General features: G+C 39.1%; 1 protein-coding gene across 1 annotated transcript in view; it reads right to left on the reverse strand.

Annotated features, from left to right (window-relative positions):
• Positions 1–26,043, reverse strand: part of MPDZ (multiple PDZ domain crumbs cell polarity complex component) — an 86,152-nt gene that overhangs the window by 29,336 nt on the left and 30,773 nt on the right. The window contains exons 17-25 of the mRNA XM_074166352.1: positions 24,877–24,993; positions 22,170–22,328; positions 18,942–19,229; positions 17,918–18,041; positions 13,489–13,687; positions 4,680–4,784; positions 3,772–3,867; positions 3,114–3,291; positions 876–986 (exon numbers count right to left, since the gene is read on the reverse strand). Coding sequence (XP_074022453.1) covers positions 876–986; positions 3,114–3,291; positions 3,772–3,867; positions 4,680–4,784; positions 13,489–13,687; positions 17,918–18,041; positions 18,942–19,229; positions 22,170–22,328; positions 24,877–24,993 — 1,377 coding nt within the window. The remainder of the gene's footprint in view (positions 1–875; positions 987–3,113; positions 3,292–3,771; positions 3,868–4,679; positions 4,785–13,488; positions 13,688–17,917; positions 18,042–18,941; positions 19,230–22,169; positions 22,329–24,876; positions 24,994–26,043) is intronic.

The following is a 26,043-nucleotide window of genomic DNA, read 5'->3' on the forward strand; positions in this document are numbered from 1 at the left end:
AAAGGTTTGTTAATAAATACTCAAGAAATATCCAAGAAGCTTAATAATTGGAAAATAAAGAGAATAAAGAACTACAATTAAAAATAGAAAAAGAGCATTCTCTAAATAAAATTAAGTTGTGACAAAGTAACGGCATCATTCCCATCTCAAACTGTCCTAAACATTCAGCTGTGGCAACTTTGTTCACATCACAGCAAATGCCTTACTTTAGTAGCTTGAGCATCAATAACCAACATTCAATAGAGCTTTTTCATGCAACTTTACCTTAGATGACTGACGACAAAATGGGTTAGTAGTTTTCTGCCCACAGGGAGCAGAAGCTGAAGAAGGGTTATAAAGACACTCTGGCTGGGGAACAAGAGTTATGAGACAACTAGTAAATAAACACGCAGCTTACACAGACTCTACAATGAGGAAGTTTAGTTTCTAGTGATGCAAGCAACTTATATTAAAGCTCAGTAGCTTTTGTCTGCAATGTCCATGCAGCTTAGTGACAGAAAACTTCCGTGTACTTCTAGGTCCTTTCATTAATGTCCAATGAATTTTTTAACAGGTGCTGTATTTCTGCATGCGCTCCTCAGACATGCTGTCAATCTCTAAGAGCTGGTTTTAGTTAGACTCCTACTCTGCCCCCCAACAAATTATCTTTCTTGAGGCTTTTCAAAATAGTTTGAGGACGGCGTGCTGGAGGGTAATTCCAAATCCAAATCGATTTCATTCTAAATGGAAATAATACTCAAATCAAATATTTGTTCCTAAAATAGCTGAGATGGAACTTTCAGGATTAAATATCCCATTCCCAAACACCACCACCTTGAATATTTGTTTCATCTATTACTATATATTACATCTCTTTTCATACACTTTATGCTTACCTTTGGTCTGCTTATAATGCTCTGTACCATAAAGACTACAGGATTGCCTGCCTTCCGTATGGCTTCCACAGCTTGTTCATGGCTGGCATCTCTGAGGTCAATTCCATCCACCTGTAATTGGAAGACCTCACCTTAACGTTGCAAGAAGCTACAAGAACCATGAGTCTGCTTTGGGTTTTAATTAGGGAACTTTGACTAAACGCTAAGCCCAAACTTTTGTTACTGGTGGAAAGATTTCTACTGACTTGGCTTGAGGTCCCTCACACACAGGTTTGAGATTTCTAAGAGCACTGAAAGGACATCAAATAAATATTTTCCATGGTTTTGAAAACACATTTCTGAACATTATTGGTTCAGGCTCCATACATTTTCCCATAGGCAATGTAATATAAGAGATATGATAATAAGAAGAGATAAAGTAATCTGAAGAATGATAGTGTCTGCCAAATACCGCTTCCTGTTAATCCTATCTCAGAATAACCTACCTCTCAGGACTTTAAGAGACTTACAAACTGAAACTTGTTAGGTGCTAGAGGGTTTTCGCTATGGGATGTCAGTAACGTTGTACTTTTTTCCCTTGCTTTTGATTCCTTTTTTTTTTTTTTTTTTTTTTAAAGCAAGGTAAAACCAATTTTAGCTACTTGTCACTTTCCCCAGAAGTTAAAATGTTTAGGTCAGAGCTGAAAAGCTTTCTCTCTTCTAGAAGAAAGCATTTACAAAGGACGGCTAAAGACAAATTTTTGCCTGGTTGCTTTTCTTCATGCCTTCATATGCACTGAGGTATAAAACAGTTTGTCTTGCAACCCAGGTAAGAACCATGTTATGGTGAGGTTAGCATCAGTAAAGCATTCTCACAATGACCATAATAAAAGCTAGAAGCTAACACAGAAAGGTTATTTGTTAGTGGCAATTCTTGCACACAAAGTTATATAATGATGATTACCCCTAGCTTTTTAATTGCCTAATTCTACCTTAAACTTAATCATCCAATGAAAATAACGAGAGAACAGAAACAATCTGAGAGACACAATTCTAAACCTATGCAGAATGGAACAGACACACCAAGGCTCTCCAACTCCTCATGTCTGAAACACTTTCTGCACTAATAGAGATAAATGCCCAGATACTCCACAACTTAAGAAACTGAAATAATCCATTCAGATGCAGTCACATAAACACAACATTAGCTACTTAATTTCACTCATACACTCCAACTTCTGCAAGCATCACTGTCAGAGACAATCATTGCGTTCATAAAAATCCAGGTACACAGATAGAATGAAAGTTTTTAACTTTGCTGCCCACCTCCCAACTTGTTATACACTGGAAACTCTCTGTTGTAGAAAGTACTACCTATATTAAGGTATTATTTCAAGATTCTTTATATGGATCCTGTAGCAGACAGTAAACTGCAGTTTGAGTAGCACCATGTAAAGCAAGCCCAGTCTGATCCAGGGGAAGAATCACCATCTCTATCACGCTGTTTTTCATGTTCTTATTGATGGACAGTCAGCTAAGGACATCCAGCAGGGTTAAGAGGAGTGCAGTTCCTAATGGCCTGACACTGGAGACGGCTTAACGTATGACTTACTGATAATCACCACAGGAAAAGGAAACACACATTCTTTTCAGTATGTTCACTCTTCTTTAAGCGAGAAAATAGAAGTGGCTGCATGAGCACAGGATTGGCTAAGCAGAAGAGAAATCTAGACAAATTCCTCCCTGCAACGCCACTGGTTATCCTATCCTCAGGCATGGGCATAACACTCAACTTCTTTTGTATCAAATCCAGGTTGCTTCATGTCAGCAGGAAAAAAGGTCTCCCTACTTCCTGCACAAGAATGGTGTGATTTGATTAAGATTTAAGAGGGAAATAAGCTTGACATTTATTTGCATGATTTGCTATTCACTGGCCATTTCTGTTGCTATCCAATATGCAAAACTAAAACATTTTAGCTTCACCAAACAAGCTTATTGCTACAGATGCTGACTTTAAAACAGGCAGGTAGAACTGCTGGTTTTACAGACCAATGCTCACACAGTCAGCCTTCTATGCTTTAGGTTGTATATTCAACTTAAAGCTGCCTGCACACAAGCATTAGCAGATGGTACTGCGCTCTGTGGCTCAAGTGGTGCCAGCTGGAGCAATTACACAGCTGTCGGTTCAGGACCACACATTCATCTCAGCGGCTCACAAGATGCTGGGGCTATTGCAAGCAAAAGGCACTCGGCTGGTACCTCCACGATCCGATCTCCAGTCTTCAGCGTTCCGTTTTTGCCAGCTGGGCTGTCTTCCAGGACGTGCTTGATAAAGATCCCTCTCATCACTTCTCCATTACTCAGGCGGCTCCCCATCCCTCGTCCTCCAACAATGCTGATTCCCAGAGACTTGCTAGGCTCTCTCCAGAGTTCAACCCTGTTGTAACAAAACATGAACCAAAATAAATGAAAATCTGTTGTGATTATGACAGTGCTGCATACTGAAGACACCACGATTTGCACAATGGTTTCAAAACATTCAGAAATACCTCCTCCTTGGAAAATTTTCCTTTCAGTGGGAGTTATTTCCCGAATTGCTCAGAAAGCCTGTAATTCTGTCTACTGTTTTTCACTTTATTTTGGATTCTAATCAAAACTTCAAATCCTTCTCTTCATCTCTTCTTACTGGCTCTCAGACAGTCAGTCTATAAAGTACTAAAGCAATCAAGATATTGCTAGATTGCAGGGATTTAGCCCAATGGCAGTAAAAATCAACACTAAATTACTCCTGCAGTGCACAATACATCTAAGTGTAGCAATTCTGTTGTTTTCCTACTCCTCTTAAAATACATTACAGGTTTCAGAATTTTTGCATTTCAAATGAGATTTTACACTGTGCAACTAGATCTGCACTTACTTTCTGGGCTGGTTCCAGTTACTGAAAGCTGCATTTTGAAGTTCACTTTCTTCTCCCTCTCCTTCTTCACGTTCTGGAAGCTCTGGGAGTTCCCTGCTGATGAAAATAAACATACAATTAATTTTTAAAGAACCAATATAACCACTAGATTTCACTGCAGAATTTCATGTATTGAATCACCCTCACAGCATTAGAATTTGTATACAGGGTTCATGTACGGAACTTCTTTTTCAGATGTCTGTTAGAATACATGTTGTGTTTGGGCATTCCCTGTCCACTTTTCTCTGCAGTTAACTTGCTACTAACTGAAATCACGGAATAAAAGACTCTGTATTTTGAAACTAGAAACAAATCAAAGCTGAAGGTAACTACTTATTGTTTCCAAAATGGAAGAAATTACAATAGCAGCATTCAAAAACAGTTACTGCTTTTAGAGAATAATTTCAAGAAAACGGGAATTATTAGTCACTTTGAGTATTTTTTCCTGTCACTGTAATGAATATTTAAAACTCAAGGAAAAGGACAGCATAATTCATTCTTTCCAGCATACATTCTGGAAAGACCATCGATGCTGAATTCTTGTGCTGGAGGGACTGAGTATTTGTGGCAATACATAAATCAAATCCCATGGTATTTTACAGAAGCTTAGGATGAGGCAGTATTCAATCTCCTTTTTGGGTACCTCAAACACCTATAAAACAGCCTCGAAAAATGTCAGAAAAATTTGCTAGCCAAAGCAAAAAAGGTATTCTGAATAGTTTTCTATTGTAATGGCTGCTGGTCTGAAGAAAATCATCCACCTTTCAGCTTTTCTAAAATAAAACTTATATTTCTGAACTGTGCAAAGTGTATGGAAAGAGTTACATCTGAGAGCCCTATGGGAGAAAACAGGAAGTCTTTTGACTCACCTGACAGCATGTGAAGCAAAAAGTTCAAGCGGCACAGCTCCCTCTGCCTGTTGTCCCAAACTGGCCCTGTACTCGTCTAAATGTTCTGCTGGCACATACGTAATACTGCAATAAAACAGGACATGATTAAAGCATCATGAGGACCACTGGTCCTACCTTTGGTGGGTGTAAGGAATGGATATGAGGAAGCCACTGAAGACCAATTCATATAGCTATTGACTTCAAAGCCACATTGCTGAGTTATATGAATCCTTTGTGACTTTGCGACAAACATGCATTTATGGTCAAATGAGGTAGCTGACCAGCACATAATTTCCTGAGGGCTGGCCACTCCATTTTAAGTAAATGGTGCTTGAACAACAACAAGAGTGTAATAGAGTCAGTCCAGCTTCAGTCAAAACAGAGATTCCTTGTGCAAAGGCAAACACTGAAGGATCTATGACGTGTGAAGCATTATTACCATCCTAAATGCTGGCTGAAAATGCTTCTGGAAGTTGGTTTGCAGGAGGTTTTGTGCTATCCTGGGCAGTTTTGTATCTGTTTTAGGTTTCTATACTTTTGGTGAAAAAAAACTGCATGGGTTTCAACATACAAATGTGTTACAGCACAGCACCTATGCTGCAGGGAGCAATTCCCTGCTCAACTCCTTCCTCCACCCCCTTCATGCACTTCCAGCCAGCTTGGGACAGTCAGATCACCATGTCAAACGACATGCAGACTCCTGAAGCCCTAGTGTAACCCAATCATGTTTGAATGCCAGAAAAAGAAATGGCCCAATAGACTGGGGAGGAGGAAACAAAGAAAAGGAAAAAAGATTAAGGCATGAAAAATGTTTCTTAAAAAAATTCCCTCTACAGGCAAAAGGACACTATCACCTAAACAGAGCTACTTAGATGGTCCTCCTTTAATGATGCTTCATCATCTTAAAAACGTTCAGTTGTTCAATAAGCAGCTTTGCTATCAGATCCAAGTGTGCCAAGAAGTAAGGCTGAAGAAAAAAGAACACCAAAAAAAGTCTGTCTTCTGTCCATCACATGAGTAGAAGAATTATGAATGCATTTCCCCACAGAACAAACAGGGCAAAAAAAAAAATATCTTGATGACTTCACATGGATGTGTAAACTGCTGAGAGAAGACTCCGTCAGCTCTGGGTCTCTCTCTCTCACTTGGAGCCCTCTCCTGTCCATCACTCCCTCACTGGAATCCTCTTCTGTCTGTCACTCCCTGACTGCCACTGGTTCCCCCTCTCATTGTTTTTCTGCTGAATACAGCAAGCAGCAGAGGGCAGAACAAATAAACTTTTATATGACTAATGCTGTCTACCCAAAACACCATACCAAAATTGTTGGTATGGAAACTATTACAGGAGCCTAACCCTAACAAATCAATGGGCCCTGATGTTATCTACCCGAGAGTGTAAATGATACGGCTGATGTCACTGCGAGGCTGCTTTCCATAATCTCTGAGAAGTCGTGGTGACTGGGGGACGTCCCAGGAGACTGGAAGAAGGCACACATCATCCCCATCTACAAGAAGGGCTTAAAGGAGGATCCAGAAAATTATAGGCACATCAGTCCCTGGGAAAGTTATGGAACGAATCCTCCTGGGAGCTATCACAAGTCAAATGTAGCACGTAACTACGAAAAGCCAGCAAGGATTCACCAAAAGCAAATCGTGCTTGACAAACCTGATAACCTTCTACGACAAAGTAACCTGCTGGGCTGATGTGGGGTGAGCAGTGGACATTGTCTACCTGGATTTCTCCAAGGCTTTCGACGTGGTTCCCCACAGCCTCCTCCTAGAGAAATTGATGTGTTACAGTCTAGACAAGTGGTTTGTGCAGTGGCTGAGGAACTGGCCACTGAGGGTGATGGCAAACAGCTCCTTTTCAAACTGCCAATCTGTCACAAGTGGGCTCCCCCAGGGATGGATACTGGGCCCAATGCTGTTTAGTATCTTCATAAGTGACCTGGATGATGGGATAAATTGTACCCTGAATGAAGTTTGCCAATGATACCAAACTGAGTGGGTAAGTGGACACTTGGAAGGGAGAGACTCCCTGCAGGGAGATCTGGATAGGCTGGAAAAGTGGGTAACAAGAATCTTATTAAGTTCAGCAAGGACAAGAATAAAATCTTGCACCTGGGAAAACATAATCCAAGAGTGCAGCACAGGCTGGGTTCTACCCAGCTGGGGAGCAGCTCTGTGGAAGAGACCTGGGGGTCCCGGTGGACAAGAAGCTCAAGATGAGTGAACAGTGTGCTGCAGCAGCAAAGAAAGCCAACAGGATGCTGGGTTGCATCAACAAGGGCATCAGCAGCAGAGATAAAGAGATTATCTCACTCTGCTCAGCGCTTTTCAGGCCACACGTGTAATATTGTGTTCAGTTTTGGGCCCTGTTATACATCTAGAGAAGGTCCACAAAGATCATCAAAGGACTGGGAAGCTTGCCATGTGAGGAAAAGCTGAGAGAATTGGATTTGTACAGCCTTGAGAAAAGAAGGCTTAGGGGAGACCTTATCACCACATTCCACTGTTTAAAGGGTGGCGACGAAGATGGAGACTCCCTTTTTACAAGGAGTCACATAGAAAAGACAAGAGGTAATGGGTAGAAGCTACTCCTGGTGAGATTCTGTTTGGACACAAGCCGAAAATTTTTCACAATGACAGCAATCAGCCACTGGAATAATCTCCCCAGGGAAGTGGTGGATTGCCCAACATTGAACACTTTTAAGACTGAGCCGGACAGGGTGCTGGGCCATCTTGTCTAGACTGCGCTTTTGACAATGAAGATTAGACCAGACGACCCTTGAGGATTGTCTTCCAACCTGGTACCCTATGAAAATCACCATAAGCACCGTATTTATTTGTCTTCTTCATCTGTGCCCAAGCATGTTCCCTACCTCCTCACACATCTACCACACTAGATAGAAAAGTGCAGAAAATGGTCATTAAGGAGGTGCCCAGGGTGCTGAACAGGAGGAACTCTCCAGTTCTTTTAATGGAAATTTCTAAATCATCCATACTATCACCAGCTTTTTTTCTTCCTTAAATCTCCTCCCTCTTCTACCTTGGCATTTTTTCAAACACACAAGTGTCCTGTGCTTGACACAAAGTGTTTTCATTTTCAAGTGCTGGGGAGTTAACATACGCTAGGGAACAAACACTCAGCAGAAGATCACTGACTCTTACATGTCATTCCTGAGGGCATTCTAGCACTGGGAAACATGCAAGACACGCAGCAGTTATTCCACGAAGCCCAAGCAGTGAAAGGGAAGAGAAGCAGGAGGGAAAAGAGTTTTTGAAAATAACCACTACTACTTCTCAGCCATCTCCAACTCCAAATGCATTGAACCGTAGCAAAGTGCCAGTATTATGGTCACAAAACTCTTACAGGGCAAATGCTGCTGCAGAAGCACCACCCAGTAAGCCCATAAGAATATCTTGCCTCTACAAAAACTGCGAGACGAGCAAGATGCATTTCAATGAAAGAAAATGTATTATTTATCCAGTTACATTCATCTGTTTAATCCCAATTAAATTAATCAATTTTCACCTTATAAAAATAAGTAATAATGTGTTTTCCCTTGAAAGACAGCTGCAGTAAAGAAACCAGAATTGCAAGCAACTCTTCTGCTGGCTAGAAGGCTTGGACAATCTCCTTTATACCGAACTGTAGCTGGAAGCTATTTTTTAAAGTATGGAAAGGAGAATGGCAGACTCCTAAAGAGGAAACAGATATGCCCAGATTCACCCTGGATGTAGACTGGTAGTAGAAGTCTTTACCTCATACTTCTGCGCAATATCAGCATTAGAGATCAGCTAAGGGGGAGGCAAACCGTATGCACTCCAGATTCTTGGATATCCTGTTGTTTTTCATTATACAAATGAGTAACTGACATAGTGCTGGGACACAGAAAAGGAACTGCTCAAAGGCTGCTCTCAAACAGCTTTATATGCTACTCACTAACATCTCCCAAAAGCTCTCTTAAATACATAAGCTTCCCTTTCTGAGAACAGAACAGGTTCGTTCCACCATTTTGAAATATGCATCTAAAATTGAGCAACTGAATTACCTAATTGATTTCCACAGATGGAGTCAAACTTAGACAGTATCAGTGGGAGCTGTTACATTTTAGCTCTGTGGAAAACTACATTATTTCTATTCTAGTGCTTAACTACAGTTCTAATTGCCTGATTTTAAGTACTCAAAGGAACGTTCAATATGTTTTTAACTGTTTCTTCTTATCTACAACTAAACTTCAATAATGCTTCAGCTACTTCATAAATATAACACTTACTAAATAGAACACTCACTTGCATTTTGAAAAAAAAAAAGCACAGAAAACTAAATTACATGGATCAAATGCATGAAAAGGTATATTCTGTGTAGGAGTTCAACTTCCTTTCTTGCTCATGATTTCCACAGTTCAGTTAACTGTAAAGGTTTCCCTAGCTGCTCTTATTAGCTAAGTTGTATTATTGACATGACTGTCCTCCTCTTCTCTCTCCTTTGCATGTTATTATTGAAAGGAAAAGTTACACCAAAAAACTAGCTCTGAAAATTAATTTTAGGAAATATGTATACCAGAAAGCTGTCTTTGCTAAGTGGCTGCCTGTCCTGCTCCTGCCTTCTGTGACACACAGCAAGGTCAGATTGTACTAAAGACCTCAGATTTATGTCTGCAAAGAATTTCTTCCCTGCTTAGTACTTCACGGGCAGACATCCCCCTGTTACCAAACCCATCACTTGCTGGATCACTATTGTAGCTCACTTCCTGGACATCACAGTGAGGTCTGAAGACATCCAACATCATCCTGAACAGCTTAGCATGTCACTGGCCCAGAACAAGAAGGGTATTGGGCTCGCCTGGTCAACTTTGTTGACCTTCTGCTGTGAAGTGGAAATGAAAGTCCACCCAGGCACCTGAATGGTTCATCTGCAAAAGGGACTGATAAATGCCTTAATATAGTCACAGGGAAGACAGTAAGAGAAACAAGTGCCAGGAAATAGGGATTAAGACACAGAAAACAGGAAACAAATAAATGACTCCTCTACTATTGTGTTGTAATTCATATATTGTTACAGTTCAACAATTTCAATGGAAAGTATATGCAGGGTTTAATCATTTCCTTTCTTTCATAGCTGTACAAGGTCGAAGGAGAAAGTGTTCTGGTTTCCCTTCTTGAGAGCTACAACCACCCTCTTCTCCCCAGAGATATGCACTAGTAATGAAAGCAGTGACAATGGAAACACCAAAGGCTGTACATAAGAAAATATCTTGTAAACACAACACTGCATGCAGTACAGAGGAACATTTATCACATGCTTGACTGAACAGCCACACAAAACCTTGAAACACCAACAAACCAAATAACAAAGTATGGAAAAGGTTCAGGACAAATTACTGTCATTGACATTTAAGGTCTAACTTGAATCTTTTTATACATGAAGAAAGTAAAATGTAAGTGCCACATAAGTGCCACAGAAAATATGACACTGAGATTAATCCAGATATCAGTACATCGAACTCCTGCCAATTCTAGTAGTGAACCCTGTATACACATACACACACACACACATATGTACATGCTCTGAGCACATCTGGGGTGGCTGTCACAGATGAAATTTAAAAATATTAGCAATAATTTTTTAGCATACAGGTGTTTTCATGCCAGTCTGAGGAAGTATGCTCCAATCTTCAAGTTTAAAGCCATATATATACACGTATATGTACATACAGAGTCATACCTTTTTTTAAAAATAGAGATATACACTTCCATATGTGCAGCCACATGTGCACGCGCGCGCACACACACACACACAGAGTATGTACCTATATCTGGATATATCCCTGACATTACTATGGATGTCATAAAAGCATGGGATGATTTTACAGACAAGTTGCAACACAGAGCCATAATGAGTTTCTGAATTGCCAATACTCACACATAACAGAGGGCCTGATCATCAGCAGGTGCTGGAGAAGATCTAGAATGTGAAGCATACGATGCAGCATCTTTTTACAATGGTGTTAACAAACGTCAATGTCTCATGCTGAATGCGAGAGGCATACTTATGTAGTTAAAAGTGTGAGCTGCCTTTTTTTTTTTTTTTCTTCTTTCTCTTTTCCTTTTTTTCCCCCCTTCTACCTCCGCTTCATCTACACCTCCACCAGAAAGCATCTGCTCTATTATCATCTACAGAAATGATTATTAACAAGCATGGAAAATGGAACTGCAATCTATCTTTTATTTCTTGATCAGTAATTCATCCCCGCACTTTAGGCAGGTGAATTCTGATTCAGCTCTGTAATTATCTGACAGATGTTACAAGCAGCTGCTGCTGAGCACAAAACCCTGGCTATTATTACAGAAATATAAAAGCTCCTGGCAAGGTGGAGTGAGAAGTGAAACAGAATGCATTCTGGTAAGACCACACATCTGGTTTGCCCACATACAAAGGAGAAAAAAATTAAATACCTAAGTCTAAAACTGAAATTGCTGGTTCTTCAACTATTCAAAATCAAATTTCCTTTAATAAAATAAAACAAAGCCTTCATGTGGAGAGTATAAACAGCTTTATGTTTCTCAACAAATCATGTTTGCCACTGAAACACAGCACTGAAATTAAATACTTCTCTCTAATCACTTCTTGGGGGCATCCTTGCTACCCAAGAAAAAGTTCAGTCTAAAAATTAAGGTAACAGCTTTGCTGTATGGATAAAAAGAAATAATACCAAGATGGCCTGCAAATCCTGCATGGTGATGCACCACATTAGATCTGAAAGGACATCTATATAGTTGTGTATCCCTCTCAGCAAACAGGAAAAACTATAATGAGATAATGTTCCATATCTCCAAATTTCTGATTTGGGATATTGTCCCCATCTTTGTATCATAATATTTTTCTGGTATTCTGTACTGCTCCTGAATGTACAAATTAACAGAATATAGTTCAATTATGCTGAATAATTTTGTATCAAAACTATGTAGGCCCAAAAATATTGTCTTTATTCTTGCAAGACTTCTTTAGAAGCTACCAAAATATTTGATCTTACAATTCTTTGAAGTTCAGAAGCCGGATTCACTTTAAACCCTTATCATGGGAATGCACCGAAGAACATAAATAGAAAATGAAAGACAAAAATCTAAAGCAAGTACATGAATAGCAACTGCCCCTTTCTGTGAGATCATTCAGAAAGGGGATGCACTTTTCTCTGGAAAATCTGAATATTCATGTCTAAGACAAGATTTTGGTATTTCCAACGTATCTGCAGAAGACTAAGACTACAAAACAAAACTTTTAGTCAGATAGTGTAAAATGCAGCAGCTATAAAAGGATAAGCACAAATAATGAACACATCTGTGGTTGATCATGTAACTACGGCACTAATGAAGACTCCTCACAGAAGAATGGTGCTGTAGCATTTGTGTATCTAAGCAGACGTACACACACATGCATGCACACATACTAACTGATTTCAGTCGTGGCAGTCAGAATTGTAATAGTTTGAAAGCCTACAATAATATTCAATGCCACATTTTATCAATGCTGATTTACTCATATTCCCGACAGCACTGACAATAATGTAATTCATTATATGAGCATATCCCATTATTTAAACAGGTTTGCATTAAATCATAATCCTAACTTCATGACACCTGTGGGACAGACAATGAAACGTACCACCCACCATGAAGATACCTGGCCTACATGTTCCCAAAATGTCAGGTCTCTTCAAAGCTAGAATACTTCTGGGGAAGAACATCATGCCCTGCAGTCCATTTTGAACTGACAGAAACCACAGAGTTACCTGCAACCATACTGGGACTGAACTGATACCTTTCAAGGCGAGCCTCTTAAATAAGTAGAGGCATCTATTACCAACAGCTCCATTAATCCCATTTGCAGATCTGACCCAATCCATGCTACCATGGGTTTGATAAAAAAAGCTACTAGATTTTTTGGCGCAGTAAACCCAGCATTGTTATGTCTAAAGCACTGTCCACAAGCTTAGGAACAACCTCATTTCTAAATGGTTCACGTGGGCAAAGTTAACTCCACAACCACAACAGTTATACAGAATAGTATTTCAAGGGAAAGTTAAAATTCAGTAAATTGAGTGAACTTGAGAAGAAGAAACTTCCTCATCAAGCACATGGATTTTTCAAAACTTGTCTTAATTACCTCAAGTTTAAAGTAGTGCTCCCAAGAGTAGATATTTATGCAGTTGAGCAACAGCTCCTTTGTATGCACTAATAAAAAATCTGAAGTAACTTCACCAAACAGACTGTTTCTGCTGTTTGTCAAAAAAGTACTGAAAATGTTTTAAGTATAACTTTTCTGCATCAACATCATGTGTCATACTTTCTGTCTGGCAGTCAAAACCAAAATCTATTACAGAGATCCCCATCAAATTAAAACACTTGTGCAATGGCCAGGACAATCCAGCTTTGAGAAACACAAACACCTTGAGAAAATTCTTACTTTCTTTAGAAGAGTCATACTATGAACACAAAACTCTGACTAATCCCATTCCTTCAATAAAACCAGGGCAGTAATGATGATGATTACTAATGACAGTAATAACTCTAAGAACATCCAAAGCCTCTCACACAAGTGATTTTATCTTTCAAACCCATAAAGCTGTAATCTGAAGGTGAATTATCCTTCTGGAGCTGTAACTTAAAAGGTAAACTCATGTTGTAAAAACAAACAAAATTTTCATTTAGAATACTTGCATAGATAACCAAATTTTCATTATTAGCATCTTCATACCACAATACATCACCTAGCTTTACCTACTTTATATCTGGTCCAATGAGTGAATGCCTCCTTAGCATAGCCCGGGCTTGTGCATTGGTTAAGTTAGTGGTTGACTCTTCATTAATGGACAGGATGCAGTCCCCCACACCAATCCGTCCATCACGACTTATTGAGCCTCCATGGATGACGCTGCGGACTATCATTCCTGAGCCATCTTTATTGGAACTTACCGTCATCCCTATAGTGAAAAACACAATAAACAATTAATAACATCTTTGAGCACCAAGAAAAAGAAATGTAACCTGGAGCAGGAAAGGTAAAAGCCATCCATCCATCCTGATAATATCAGCAACCTATAAACATTGCTTTTGTTCTCCCTTGCATTTCCTTCTTTCCAACAGGAGACAGCAGTTACAAATCACAATCACAGTATTTTTATTTTACCTTCTGTCATTTCACATATCAGGCTCAATATGAAAAAGACTGTTGAAAATTTAAGCGGAAAATATATAAAGAAGGTAATAAAATTGTTTCTAGAACAACCAAATCTATGAGTCTTCTGGATGGTTCACTGAGTTTAAACACCACATTTAGTTTGGTTTAAGATGGTTCTCTTTGGAATGGAGCTGCAATAATTAAGCAGTTAATTAGGTGAATAGGGTCAATACAACCACTCCATATTTTCAACAGAAAGGCTGAATCAGATCCCCTTGAGATAGTGGCTGCCTTCCTGCTGTCCTAGGTGGGCCACCACTTCGGCCTGACTTCTGTGAGAGCCCACACACTACTGATGTTACACCACCTGCTGTGCAGGACACTACTTCTCAATGTTCACACACACCATTTAACTCCACTTTCTTTTCACAAATGGGAAATGAGACAGAGATGCTCTTCCCCCTCCTCCCCCAAGGGGAGCCCACAGAGACTTACTTGTGGTGCTGGACTTCACATGTCTTTGTTACTGGTCTTACATGCATGAGTTGTCACTTATTTTCAAGGCAGTTGGTGCTCACGAAATCAACGCTGCTGACAGTTCCAGGAAAAACTGTTCTTCACTAAGGCAATGCAAGGGAAGCTGAAGGGCCAAAACCCTGGAAGTCCCCCTAGTGGACTTCCAGTATCTTAATGCTGCCAAATTATATTTATTTTTTTTTTGCACCAACATGGCAGCTTTCCTTTACTAAGAAGATGAAGCCACTGAAGTAAGAGCACCTTATAGTGTAATTGGAGAAGAAGGCAGTGACCACCTCACTAGGTGTTCTGGTTTTTCATGTAAACATCAGGCTAGCAAGCACTGGGAGTGCAGTTGTGTGTCTGCAAGCCCTTACCTTATTGTCCAGACTGTCAGTGGAAGGAAGATGACAGCTACCCAAAGCAAAACCACCAAGGATACAGACTATGAGAAAATTCTAAGCATTTATGTATAAACATGGCTACATAAGACAGAGACTGAACACTTTACTCTGTGACCTTAAACCTTGTGAGATAAATGGCCTGAACAGAGTTTAGAAGGTTTATAAGCCCCAGGCTACCCAGACTCAGCCAACCATACAAACCATACAAACATCTGCCTATGTAACTGTCTCAGAGAAAAAAATAAAATACTGTAACCATTTAAAGAACAACACTAATCTGAATATTCATTTGTGCTTTTTAAGACTCCTTCCAGAAAGTAAAAATTTCTTAATAGTGTTAGCTCCTCACACCCATTTGTAGCTACGATCAACGTAGCTGTCTAAAGTATGAGAAAGTGGCCCTGACAAGCAAGGAATAGGCCAAAAAGCTTCTTAAACACAGGAATACATGTACTTCTACTTTGGTATGCAGAAGTCAAGGCTTATCTTTTGGAAAAACTGCAAAACGCATCTTCATGATGGCACCTTATATTAAACAGATGAGAGAATATGATGTTACCATTGACTGGAGATTTATGATTTGCAAAGTAATGATGTCAGCTGTGGTCAGGCATAATTTAAACATGGGTGTATCAAACTTGTGATAGAGGCACACAATGCCACTGATTTATTGCCTTGCTATTACAAAAAGAGGTAAACTGCCTGTCCGCTACCCCTCAGATAGGTAATGTTACAATGTTGAGCACATCACAGATGGCATTTACAGACGTCATCCTGGGGTGGATGCCCCAGCATTTACACTCACATACTCTTTCCAACAACCATTCCTTTACAGATCTGCTCACACTGGTTGCTCAGTCAGATCTGAATGTAAACACAACTGCAACACAGTGGTCTCCACTAGAATTCTGGCAGCATGCACAGAAAAGCAAACTGCCAAGGAAACAGCTGAAATGTGGTTTGAAATTCTGAACCTAACCTTACCGCTTGGTTAGTTAAGCCAACAACAAACAACAGTATTACTGAGGCTAGTGTAATAGCACTTTAGAAAACCATCACTCCTGGCTTCTATGCTGACACCCTCATTACAACAGATCTGTCAGGCTGATGTCACACTTTGGACAGCTACAGTTTCAGGTTAAAAATGCAAATGCCACTGTCAAGTTGCCAGATGAATCACACAGGACAATGGCATTTCAGCTCTTCTTGCATGTGGGTGCTCTGTCCTTTTACCTTTTAAAAATCACAATGAAAAGGTTACAGCTCCAGCTGTGGCTGGATTTGGAGAGCTGTTGCAAGCTATTGGTGAATAATGCTTTCCACTTAAACACCACTTAAAGGTGTTCAAGACACCACTTAAAAGGAAAAAAGAAGTGCCAGTTCTCAACTGAAACAATTGATGCAGCTGCAGCTTTCAACAACATTCACAGCTCTTGACTTAGCTCCTTTTGTAAAAATGCAAGTCAAAAGCAGTGCAGTCATGTGTGTAAATTGGTCACTGTGCCCAGGCAGCTTCGCAGGCCAGAGCACACATAGACTTGAAAAATAAGACTACAGTCAGAAGCCAGGAGAAAGCATTATTCAGATTCATACTGCGTATATGTGAGAGGACAGCCTTACTTTTCATGCATGTAATGTCTGCCAATGTGCACCCTGTCCCAAGTTTGTATTTGTATTACACTTGACATGAAATTTGTTTTGTATGCTCACTGTACTTAAAACACTCATAAGACATACATGAAAAACACTGCTCCATTGAGTTAAGAGGTTATTGCAAACAAAACTTTAACAAAATCCAAATGCCTAGAACTGCACTGTGACCTGCACTTTATGCAGCCTGGTAATGAGGCCAGTAACGGCCGTAGTTACCCAAGCACCTCATACCAACAAAAGTCTAAACTTATATTCACATCAGCCTTGCCTACAGATTTATATTTTGGGGATCACCTCCTGATCCAGTTTTGAGGTTGACTGTATTACAAAGGAGAATGCGATATGGGCAGACTGAGCATCCAGACACCAGAGGGCCGTTTATTCCAGGCAGAAGCGCCCACTGAATCACAGCATCACAGCACCCCAGCCACCTCTTCACAGCAAGGGAGTCCTGAGTGGTGGCTGTTTATCAACAAGGGGCCCACAACCTGCTTTCAGGGTGCTTTCTGTAGACAACCCATCCTAATGCATTTGTGGAGTCAATGCACTCACCCAGCATCCACACAAACTCCTGCCCTACCAACACCAGAGAGTCTTCAAGGATGCGCAGCCAGCTGGAAAAAACGGCAACAGGAACCTAGACCAAAGCAAATGAAACACACCAGCCACGTACGGGAACATCACTGCTCCCCACAATAAAGCTTCCCTCACGCTGGCTCTGGGAACTGGCTGGGGAGGATACTAAGGCCATGCTACCCCTCACACTTCCCAGGGCTGCATTAGATACCAGGTGAGGACAACGAAAAATGTTTCGATCTGTTGTGCCTCTTCGGTTCAAAATGTGCCTCTAGTCAGTATAGTCTCGAAGTTGCAGATTGCAGATACTTAAAACTCTGAAATTATCTACAAAATGATAGTATCATTGAATTAAAACTACTACCTAACAAATGTATCAATGATCTGATTTTCAGAAATACTGAGGCACTTAAGATACAAGTACAAACACGCAGCAAGGAAGTGAACAGCTTGTTTAGACCCTTTTGACCATTCTCAGAAAGCAAGATCACTTTGTGTTTACATACATTTGAAAGTCCAGTCTGCAGTTCTTTGACCTCTTTTCTACAGCATTCCTTGGCTATACCTTGTTTTTCCACTGTACTATATAAACATATAGACATTAAAAACCAATGTATTAAAATAGTTAACATTTAGGAAAGACAAAACTCCTTTATGGGAAAAGAAAAATCTCACTGAGACTGGACAGTTTTGTGTTCATGGTGATAGCAAATGGATCCACTGACATCACAGCCAAACAGGGCAAGAGCAGCAAAGAATTAATATCCTGTTATGTCTTCCCCACTAAAAGGGAAATGTTTAGTCTTTACCAATAAATCAGGAAACGTGAGAAAAACAGAAAGCCGTGTTCCTGAACAGGTTATGAAAAATGTTAGCTACCTTACCTAGACTTGAATTGCCTTTTGCAATAGTGATAGTCTTCTCATACATGTTTTTGACCGAATTTGGGGCTGTGGAACCTCCCTCCAAAGATACTGGGCATCTCTTTTCCATTAAAAGCACTTGTTCCTAACACAAAGGAAAATAACATCAGTTCAGTGTGCAGAGACAAAAAAACAACTGGACATACTGACCTCAACTCATCTTACCTCATACAAAAGCTAGGTGCATAATTAATACAGATTCCTTATACAGACACTGGAAACATTGGTCCATCAAAGGTCAAACCAACATACATGAAGTTTCTGTTTTCATTCAGGTAATAAAGCAGATCTACCAAAGTACACTTTTTATTTAGGGATATCAGTTACACTCTTAAAATTAGTGGGATGAATTCAAGGGTTCTCACACTCATTCACTACAGATGTCTGACAACATGCCAGTGGTAAAGTAACAAATCTAAGAATTTCTTAATAAATCACTGAAGAGAAGAAAAAAGAAACACGTCACAGTGACTGTCATATGAAGGAATATTATGTTTGGACTATTATGTTTGGCATCACAAGCCAATTTGTGAGCTGAACTGCACAGGTTTGCATGAACACCAGGATGCAAGACCTTAACACCACAGACCCTAAGCTTCCTGGGCCTGGTTTCCAGCTGTGCATCTCCTCTTTGCACCAATTCCTCTGTGGAGCTTAACAGGGGATAAGAAGACCCCTGGCCTGCCCAATGGGTACACTGAGGTCCAGCAGTGTTTACTGCTGTGAGGTATGAGCAGAATTTTATATACCCTTGTATTGCCAGACTCTGGGAGATGACTATCTTGACACCATAAATTATCTCATGTTTGGGATAGGTCTAAATCCTTAAGTTTTGATGTGAGCTACCATATCTGATGTAGTTTTATAATCAAACCACCATATATGGCTGTTGGCCACTGTCAATTTCTGAGGGAGATTCTATGGTATAACAGGGCCTTTCTGTAGTTTTTTTTTAATTATTATTAAAAAAAAAAATGATCTTTACATTTCCAGTGGGATCAAGCTGCGTGGTACTAGCAAGGCTTGTACTTAGTGCAATTTCTGCTGTTGTCTGAGATCCAGTCCATGTTGTTGTGTTTTCACTTTCATTTTGGTTGATATCCGAAACATCCAATGACAGAAGATCCTTTTTAGGAAACCCAGTTGCAGTTTCAAGACTATTGTCCACTACGGACTTTTGCTCTCTCACTCTCTGATTCAGATCCATGTTGTACAGATTCTTGTCAGATACACAGCAATCAGCTGCAGCATTTGAACGGTCCTCTCCAATGGGCTGTTAAACACAGGAGACAATGAACAATCAACATTTCTTTATAATACAAATAAAAAGTGCATTTCATGCTAAAATCTAAAATAGAAGCTAATCTCACAGAATTTAAAAATACTTGTTTTAACCTAAGTGTCTTCAGCAGATCCCTAGAGGCATTTTACTATAAAATGTACTTGATTTCTCAGGCAATTTCTTCTGTTTTAAAATACCAGAAATCAATGAAAATAAGTTACTGCTGAAGGCCAAATTCTGATTTGGTACTCATCAATAACTCTCCACCAACTTCAGCAAAGTAACATCCACTTCACACATTCTCAAACTAGACATAACTCCAGCAAGTTATAAATATTAAAGCATCCAACTGTCTTTCTCAGGTAGAGCTTTGCAAGACCAAGGCCTTCACTTTCAAAACACTTAGCAAGCAAAGAGCAATTTTGAGCAGCTCAGACAATAAGCATGCAACCTAATTATCCATTTAACTGAGTAGAAACGTATTTAGATATCCCTTCCACACAAAGAGGGAAAAGTAAAAACTTGGTCAAATATCAGCAAAAAATAAACATGGATATTTTGAAGTGTGACAACAACGAAATACAATGATGCAGTTACAGAAGCTTAGCAGTTAGTACTTATTGCAAGTGTATCGATTATGGCTGCAGTACCACGATTGCTTTCTATACAAAATTTGTTTTGACTTTCAGGATTCTAAGGTGCTCCATTTCAAATATTTGAAAGGATTCCAATAATTACAACCTTCTGGGAAAAAAAAAAAAATCTTCAAATATTCTCTAGCTAAGCCTTCAAAATGAGTAATTTTAAAAATATGTACACTATTAGATATTAGAAAGATATATGAAGGACTTATAGGCTCTGTATCAGTATTAGGGATTTTTCTCTGAAATGTATTAAGTGTAGCCAAAAGAAGGTCTACCTCTATCTGTCTCAGTTGTTATCCACTGGTCCTATAAACCCTTCTATTTCATTTCCAAAAAAATACGGAAAACATGTTTCCCAGGATTTTGGGATATTTTACACCATTAGTTTTTCTCATCTTTCACAAATTGCATATGTGCTTGCTTTGTCCCCAGACAGTTGTCAAAAAAGGTTCCCCTGTAAATAAGTGGTTAAGTTGCATCTGAGAAGATAATTGAGCAAAGCCTAAATACAACTAATCTGCATGATGTAATCAATGAAATAATTTCCTACCTTTTGGAGAAAAGAACATTAGGACTATAATCTATTTAAATTATTTCATAAGGTTTTGAATACAGCTGGGACATCTACTTTTAAGTCTGTTTTGTATCCATTTACAAATCAGTGAAAACAAGACCCAGCTCATACTCAACATGTATTCCATATGCCATATGTACATATTAGAGTTGTAGCATATACCCATTTTTATTTTTGTTTCACTGAAAGACAATGATGTAATTTCTGAAGATAAATACAATGTCAGGAATTTCCAGCTACAGCAACATGTCGTCTCATTAGAACATTTGCGTTACTTTAAGTATTTTTTTTTCAACACCTATTTAAAAAGTGAGACCAAAGGCATTCAGAACCTCTCAACTTCCCTGCAGTCAAAAATAGCTGAAATACCTCTGCATTCCTAATAGCATCAAATATCAATTTTTCCATTTTTATTGCATTTCACTGTCTTCAGAAGTCTTGTTTTATGAACAGATTTTCTCACCACGTTTACTTTGTGAAGTCACTCATAATTGCAGAGTATAAAATATTACTTGATGAGAACCGAATACTCACTTCACACTGATGCACTGAGAGGAATACTGAAAAGTCAGGACCATAATCTTTGAAAACGCATGTAAACTGAAGCCATCTTTAAGTCAATGCTGAAAATAACTTAAGACAGCCTCAACGTGATATATAATGTAAATCCAGCCTCCATCTCATAAAATGCTTCTCAGCATGCCAAATACGTAATCCATTTAAGTAACAATTACAGAGTGATACAATGCAATCTGTCCCACTGGCATAGCAATGATGTGCTCTCTTGTGGACTAGGAGAAACATCAGAAGATGAATTCAGCTTTCCAACCAGTGCCTTGTAAGGGCTGAACATATTCCAGAAGGGATAAACGGAGTTACTACAGCTCAGGTGTGGAGAAAAAAGCAGCAGCTAGTCTATTCAAGACCACAGACTGCCAATGCTGGAGAAATCCCTACAATGCTGCTTTCAAAGATGACTGCTAGGAGAAACGACTTGGAAGACTCTGGACTGGCAAAATAAATCTACAGATTGCCAAGAAAAAAAAGCATGAAAAATCAGGGAGAGAAACAAAACGCCAACTCTGATACAAACAATCAAATCGTTACGGGTATGTGACCAGCAAGAAAAAAAAAAAACCAAACGAAAAACTGATCTTTGTAATGCTCTTAAAGAATTTATCTTCATTTATTGACTTTAAATAGAAATTATTAGCAATCAGGTGTGATACTTACAGATTTACTTTTAACTACAGTATCATTATGAACATTCAAGAACACAGTAAATGAATTAGCAAACACATTAAATATGAAGCATAAAAGCAAACCTTAGAATGAAAACTTACTCTTGCTTTTCCTACCTAGAATATTGTAAAATAATGCAGTTATTTTGTGTTACCACTCTTTACTGTACTCTGAAGTAACAACGATCAAGTTTTTGTACCAGACTACTCATCACAGATTTAACACTACAAACATCTCACCATACTTTATTTGGCTATACAAAACAAAAATCCAAGCTCTCAACCTTCTAGCTGCCTCTCCACCACAGACGTCTGAAAGACAACAGCACTACCCAAACCAAAACTGCACTTTAATCTGCTAACAAATAGTGCAGTTTGACCCAGGATGACATAAGACATTTATATCTAATAATACAGCCTTTTCACACTTATAATCAAAGTTCTTCATCAATAAAACCATCCTCCTTTTTACCTTGGGAGTTGACAATGGAAGAGAGAAGCTGAAGTTCAGCTCACCGCTACTGGCACTGCCATGCAGAGCTATCATTGAAGCCTGGAAGACGTCACCCTCTAGAGAATACTGCGATTCAAAGGTGGACTCATCCACTAGATCTGCCTCGCTGGAGTCCACCTAGCAACAAAAGCAATTCAATCAGCCAGGCTATCTGTTACCGTCACACCACATAAGCCCCGAACACATGCACCTCAGCTGCCACATTCTGACTGACACTTCCCTTCTTTTCTCCAACCCCTCCCCCCCCCCCCCCCCCCCCCCCCGTTTTACACTGAAGTTACATTTGCACAGCACAGTAGGAAAAATTTCTGCTTCAGTTACAATTTATGTTACTACATCTTAAGAGGGTGCAAAGAACATCTGAAGTAAAGTGAGAGTCTCAACTGGAATAAATTGCAGGGCTGAGGTAGGCTCATGCCTGTTAATAGAAGTACGAGGCGTTAGGAGAATTCTGCTGTACACTCTGGCATGAGTATTTTGATTTCTTTAAGGCTTTTTTTTCCCCTTTTTAATTTTCTTTTACAAGAATTAGCCCTGAAAAAATAATGAGCTTCACTTAGTGCCACCTGTCAGGCATGTTCCCTCCACTCAACTTCACAGGTTCGGTTGTTTTCAAAAGGGTTCAAAAACTAATCTGAAAACTGCAGTGCTTTTCAATACATTTGTATGAAAAAATTATTACATTATTTTTTATGATTTCCAGGATATTTTACACTTGAAAACAACATTAATATGGACAACTCTCCTGTCTTACATGACATATCGAATAGAACAGAATTCTAGAAGGAGTTCCAGACATGGATGCGGGCAGTATTTTCTGGTTTTTTTTTTTTCCTTAAATCGAATACAATTTTTATCAAAACATATACTTTCAAATACTAGAAAAAATTTAAGTCCTAAAAGACTCAATTTATGGTCACAACACTTTGATTACAATTTCATTTTCCTTGGCATAGCTTAAGAAAGCAGAGTATGCTAATACAAATGGTCAGCGAGTACAGAGCCATGTCCATACCATAAACTTTCATGAAACAGCCAATTGCACCATATCTGCAGAGAGGGGACCTAACTGTTGTTTTTCAGCCTCTGTGGTTAGTAATACTATGAATTCATTATGTCGTATTCACAACAGCATTAGCAACAATCTGCAGTGATTCAACATATTGATTCCTTTTTGGGGTACAAATGATACATTTATTTTTCTTTTTATTATCTCAATCCTAAAGACTTAACAGCTAATTCAAACTGCTCCTTTGGTGTAACTTACTCTCAGCCCATCTTCTGGAAAATGTAGACTAGTGTTGCTGAAGCTATGCCCTAAAAAAAGGATTGTGAAAAAAGGGGACAGAACTGTAGAATCTGAATGCAGATTTATCAATGAGAACAGTATCTCATGAGTCCACTCTGCAAATGCATATTCAACTGGGTGAGTGCACAATTTCATATTTTGCACATTTAATTAGTTAGCAAAGTGACAATTTAACCTTATTATCTGCCATATATTTTCATTCTTCTTTCATAATTTTAATTTTTTTATATGAACCACAGATAGAAGTCAAATTTTTAAATACTTAAATTTTAATCTGATCTGTTCACCATATCTTTAATTAAAGGATATTTACAATACATAATCCAGCTTCTTCTCAATGAATAAAATAAGGCAAATGCTATCATCTAACTACTGGTAACGAGGTAACAAACTGCAGAAGAAAAAACAGGCAGTCTTGTTTAAAAGCAAGTTATTTATCCCCAGCTTGTCACTTCCAAATGTGAAAAAAATAGCAAACATACTGGAATCAGTAATTCAGAGATTTTTGCCTTGGAAGGAACTATTTCAGGTTTTTGTTTGGTTTGGAGCTTCTTCTAATGAATTACATTCTGCTGTTTAGTAGAAACTGCTTTCCTACTAATGTCCCCAGAAAATGAGAGCCAACTAATTTCAATATTAGACCCAGATCAGTATAAATAACCATGAGAAGACACACTCAAGATGTATTTATATGCTGCTTTTTGGTTTTTTTTTGTAGAGTCCTACTTCCTTTGCCTTATTTATCTGAGTTCTTATTGGTAAGTTCGGGACTATGTAAGGCACTGAATGCTAAGGTAAGCCGCATTGTTTGTACAAGTGAACACCTTTTGACCTTGCAAATCTCATAATCACTGATTGATGCTGGAATCTAGAGAATACTATTAGGAGGAAGTGTTGGCAGCTTTTGAAGACAGACAGCATTCCTTGTAAGGCTGGCTTACATGCAAAAAGAGAGTTCCAAAAACTTTTCAAGATGAAGTGATGTGTTATGATATATAGGCAAAGAGATTTATTTACAAAACAAGCACATGAACATTTCTCTACACCAGGTGAGATTTTCAAAGGGATACTCAGTGCATGCAAGAAGTGGGTAGCCATGTACTTTTGAAAATCTCAGCAAAATAATTCAATTTTTTCCAGCAACTAACATATCATAAGGCAGATTCACAGCTCATGCAAACAGCCAAAATCTCCAGATGCCAGTTTCCACCATGCGGGCATCCATCCTAACTATGGTGGATGAGTAATGTGGTGACAGTAAACACTAAAAAAAAAACGCATGTATAGTGACATAGTAACTCCTTCCATTACAAAACGCAAAGACTTAAGAAATCTTTGGTAAGTTGGGCCACTAACCAGAGCCAGCTCAGCATGGAAGAGGGCTGCATCAGCTGGCCCTTCCTCCTCAAGTGACTGGGCAGTGTAGAAAAAGCAATCTTCCTTAGCAGAGACATAGCCCTCCTCTGGTGAAAGCTGCAGAAAGAACGAAGCTCTGAGTTGGATGAGTGGCCAGGACACAGGGCTTGCAGAGTGCATTATGTGTGGGGGTTTAGAGAGGCAAATGAATTCCAAATGCAGCAAAGAGTTCGTTTCAATCACAGTCACAGTCCTGGGCAGGTAAAACAATTATTTTTCCCCAAATTTACCTGAATCAATTGAGCTGCACGTGTCATTTTACATCCCCAAGTAATGAAAAAGGCCTATCCAGCTACACCACAGAGCCCATAGTTTAGTCCAAACTCATTTCAATTCAATTTCTGCTTTTATTAAACATATATTAAAACTGCCATCAGAGCTGCCACTAGGGAAACAGCCTAACAGCAGAGGCCTTTATGACCTTGCTAGCCGCACAGTAATCTTTTTAGCAGACAGGAAGACGGCATCAACTGTCTCTAAGATTGTATCTGCTCGGTGGAACAGCCTCAAGAGGACAAAACACAATTCTGACTATAAACCAGCAGCTTTTTCCAACATAATTTGATGCTAGGTGCATTCAGCCGGTACTGCAAAGAAGCCAGTGATTATTCACAATGTTTAATTAATTGGCAAGCATAATATGTGAAATGCTAAAGTGCAAATGCTGTATGTTTACAAGCTGCTGGGAACAGAAACAAAACCCCCAAGCATTTTCTCTTTTAGAGGGGTATCTTCTGTAGTATGAAAATGTTGATTTGCAAGGCATTTTAGTATGTAATACAGAGTTTCCAATACAAAAAGTGAATTTAACAATGTTTAAAAAGTATCCTCCTCTTACTATGGAAAGTAAAGTTTCTAGTAACTTAAATATCAGCCATGCCATTCCCTTCCACCCTCTCCATAAACATCTACTAAGAAGGAAAATCTGGTATCTGCATCCACAAAGATTGTAAGATTATTATTTCAAGGAAAGAAAAATGAACCCCAAAGACTGCACCTGGACTTACAAATACAGTGAAAAGTATCTTCTTTGCATGTATGAACTGATTTGAATTTACCACATCAGGGACACTAGTCCACTAGCATCCTTACTGATACACTATCTTC

This window comes from Numenius arquata, chromosome Z (genome assembly GCF_964106895.1).
Source record: "Numenius arquata chromosome Z, bNumArq3.hap1.1, whole genome shotgun sequence".
Lineage (NCBI taxonomy): Eukaryota > Metazoa > Chordata > Aves > Charadriiformes > Scolopacidae > Numenius > Numenius arquata.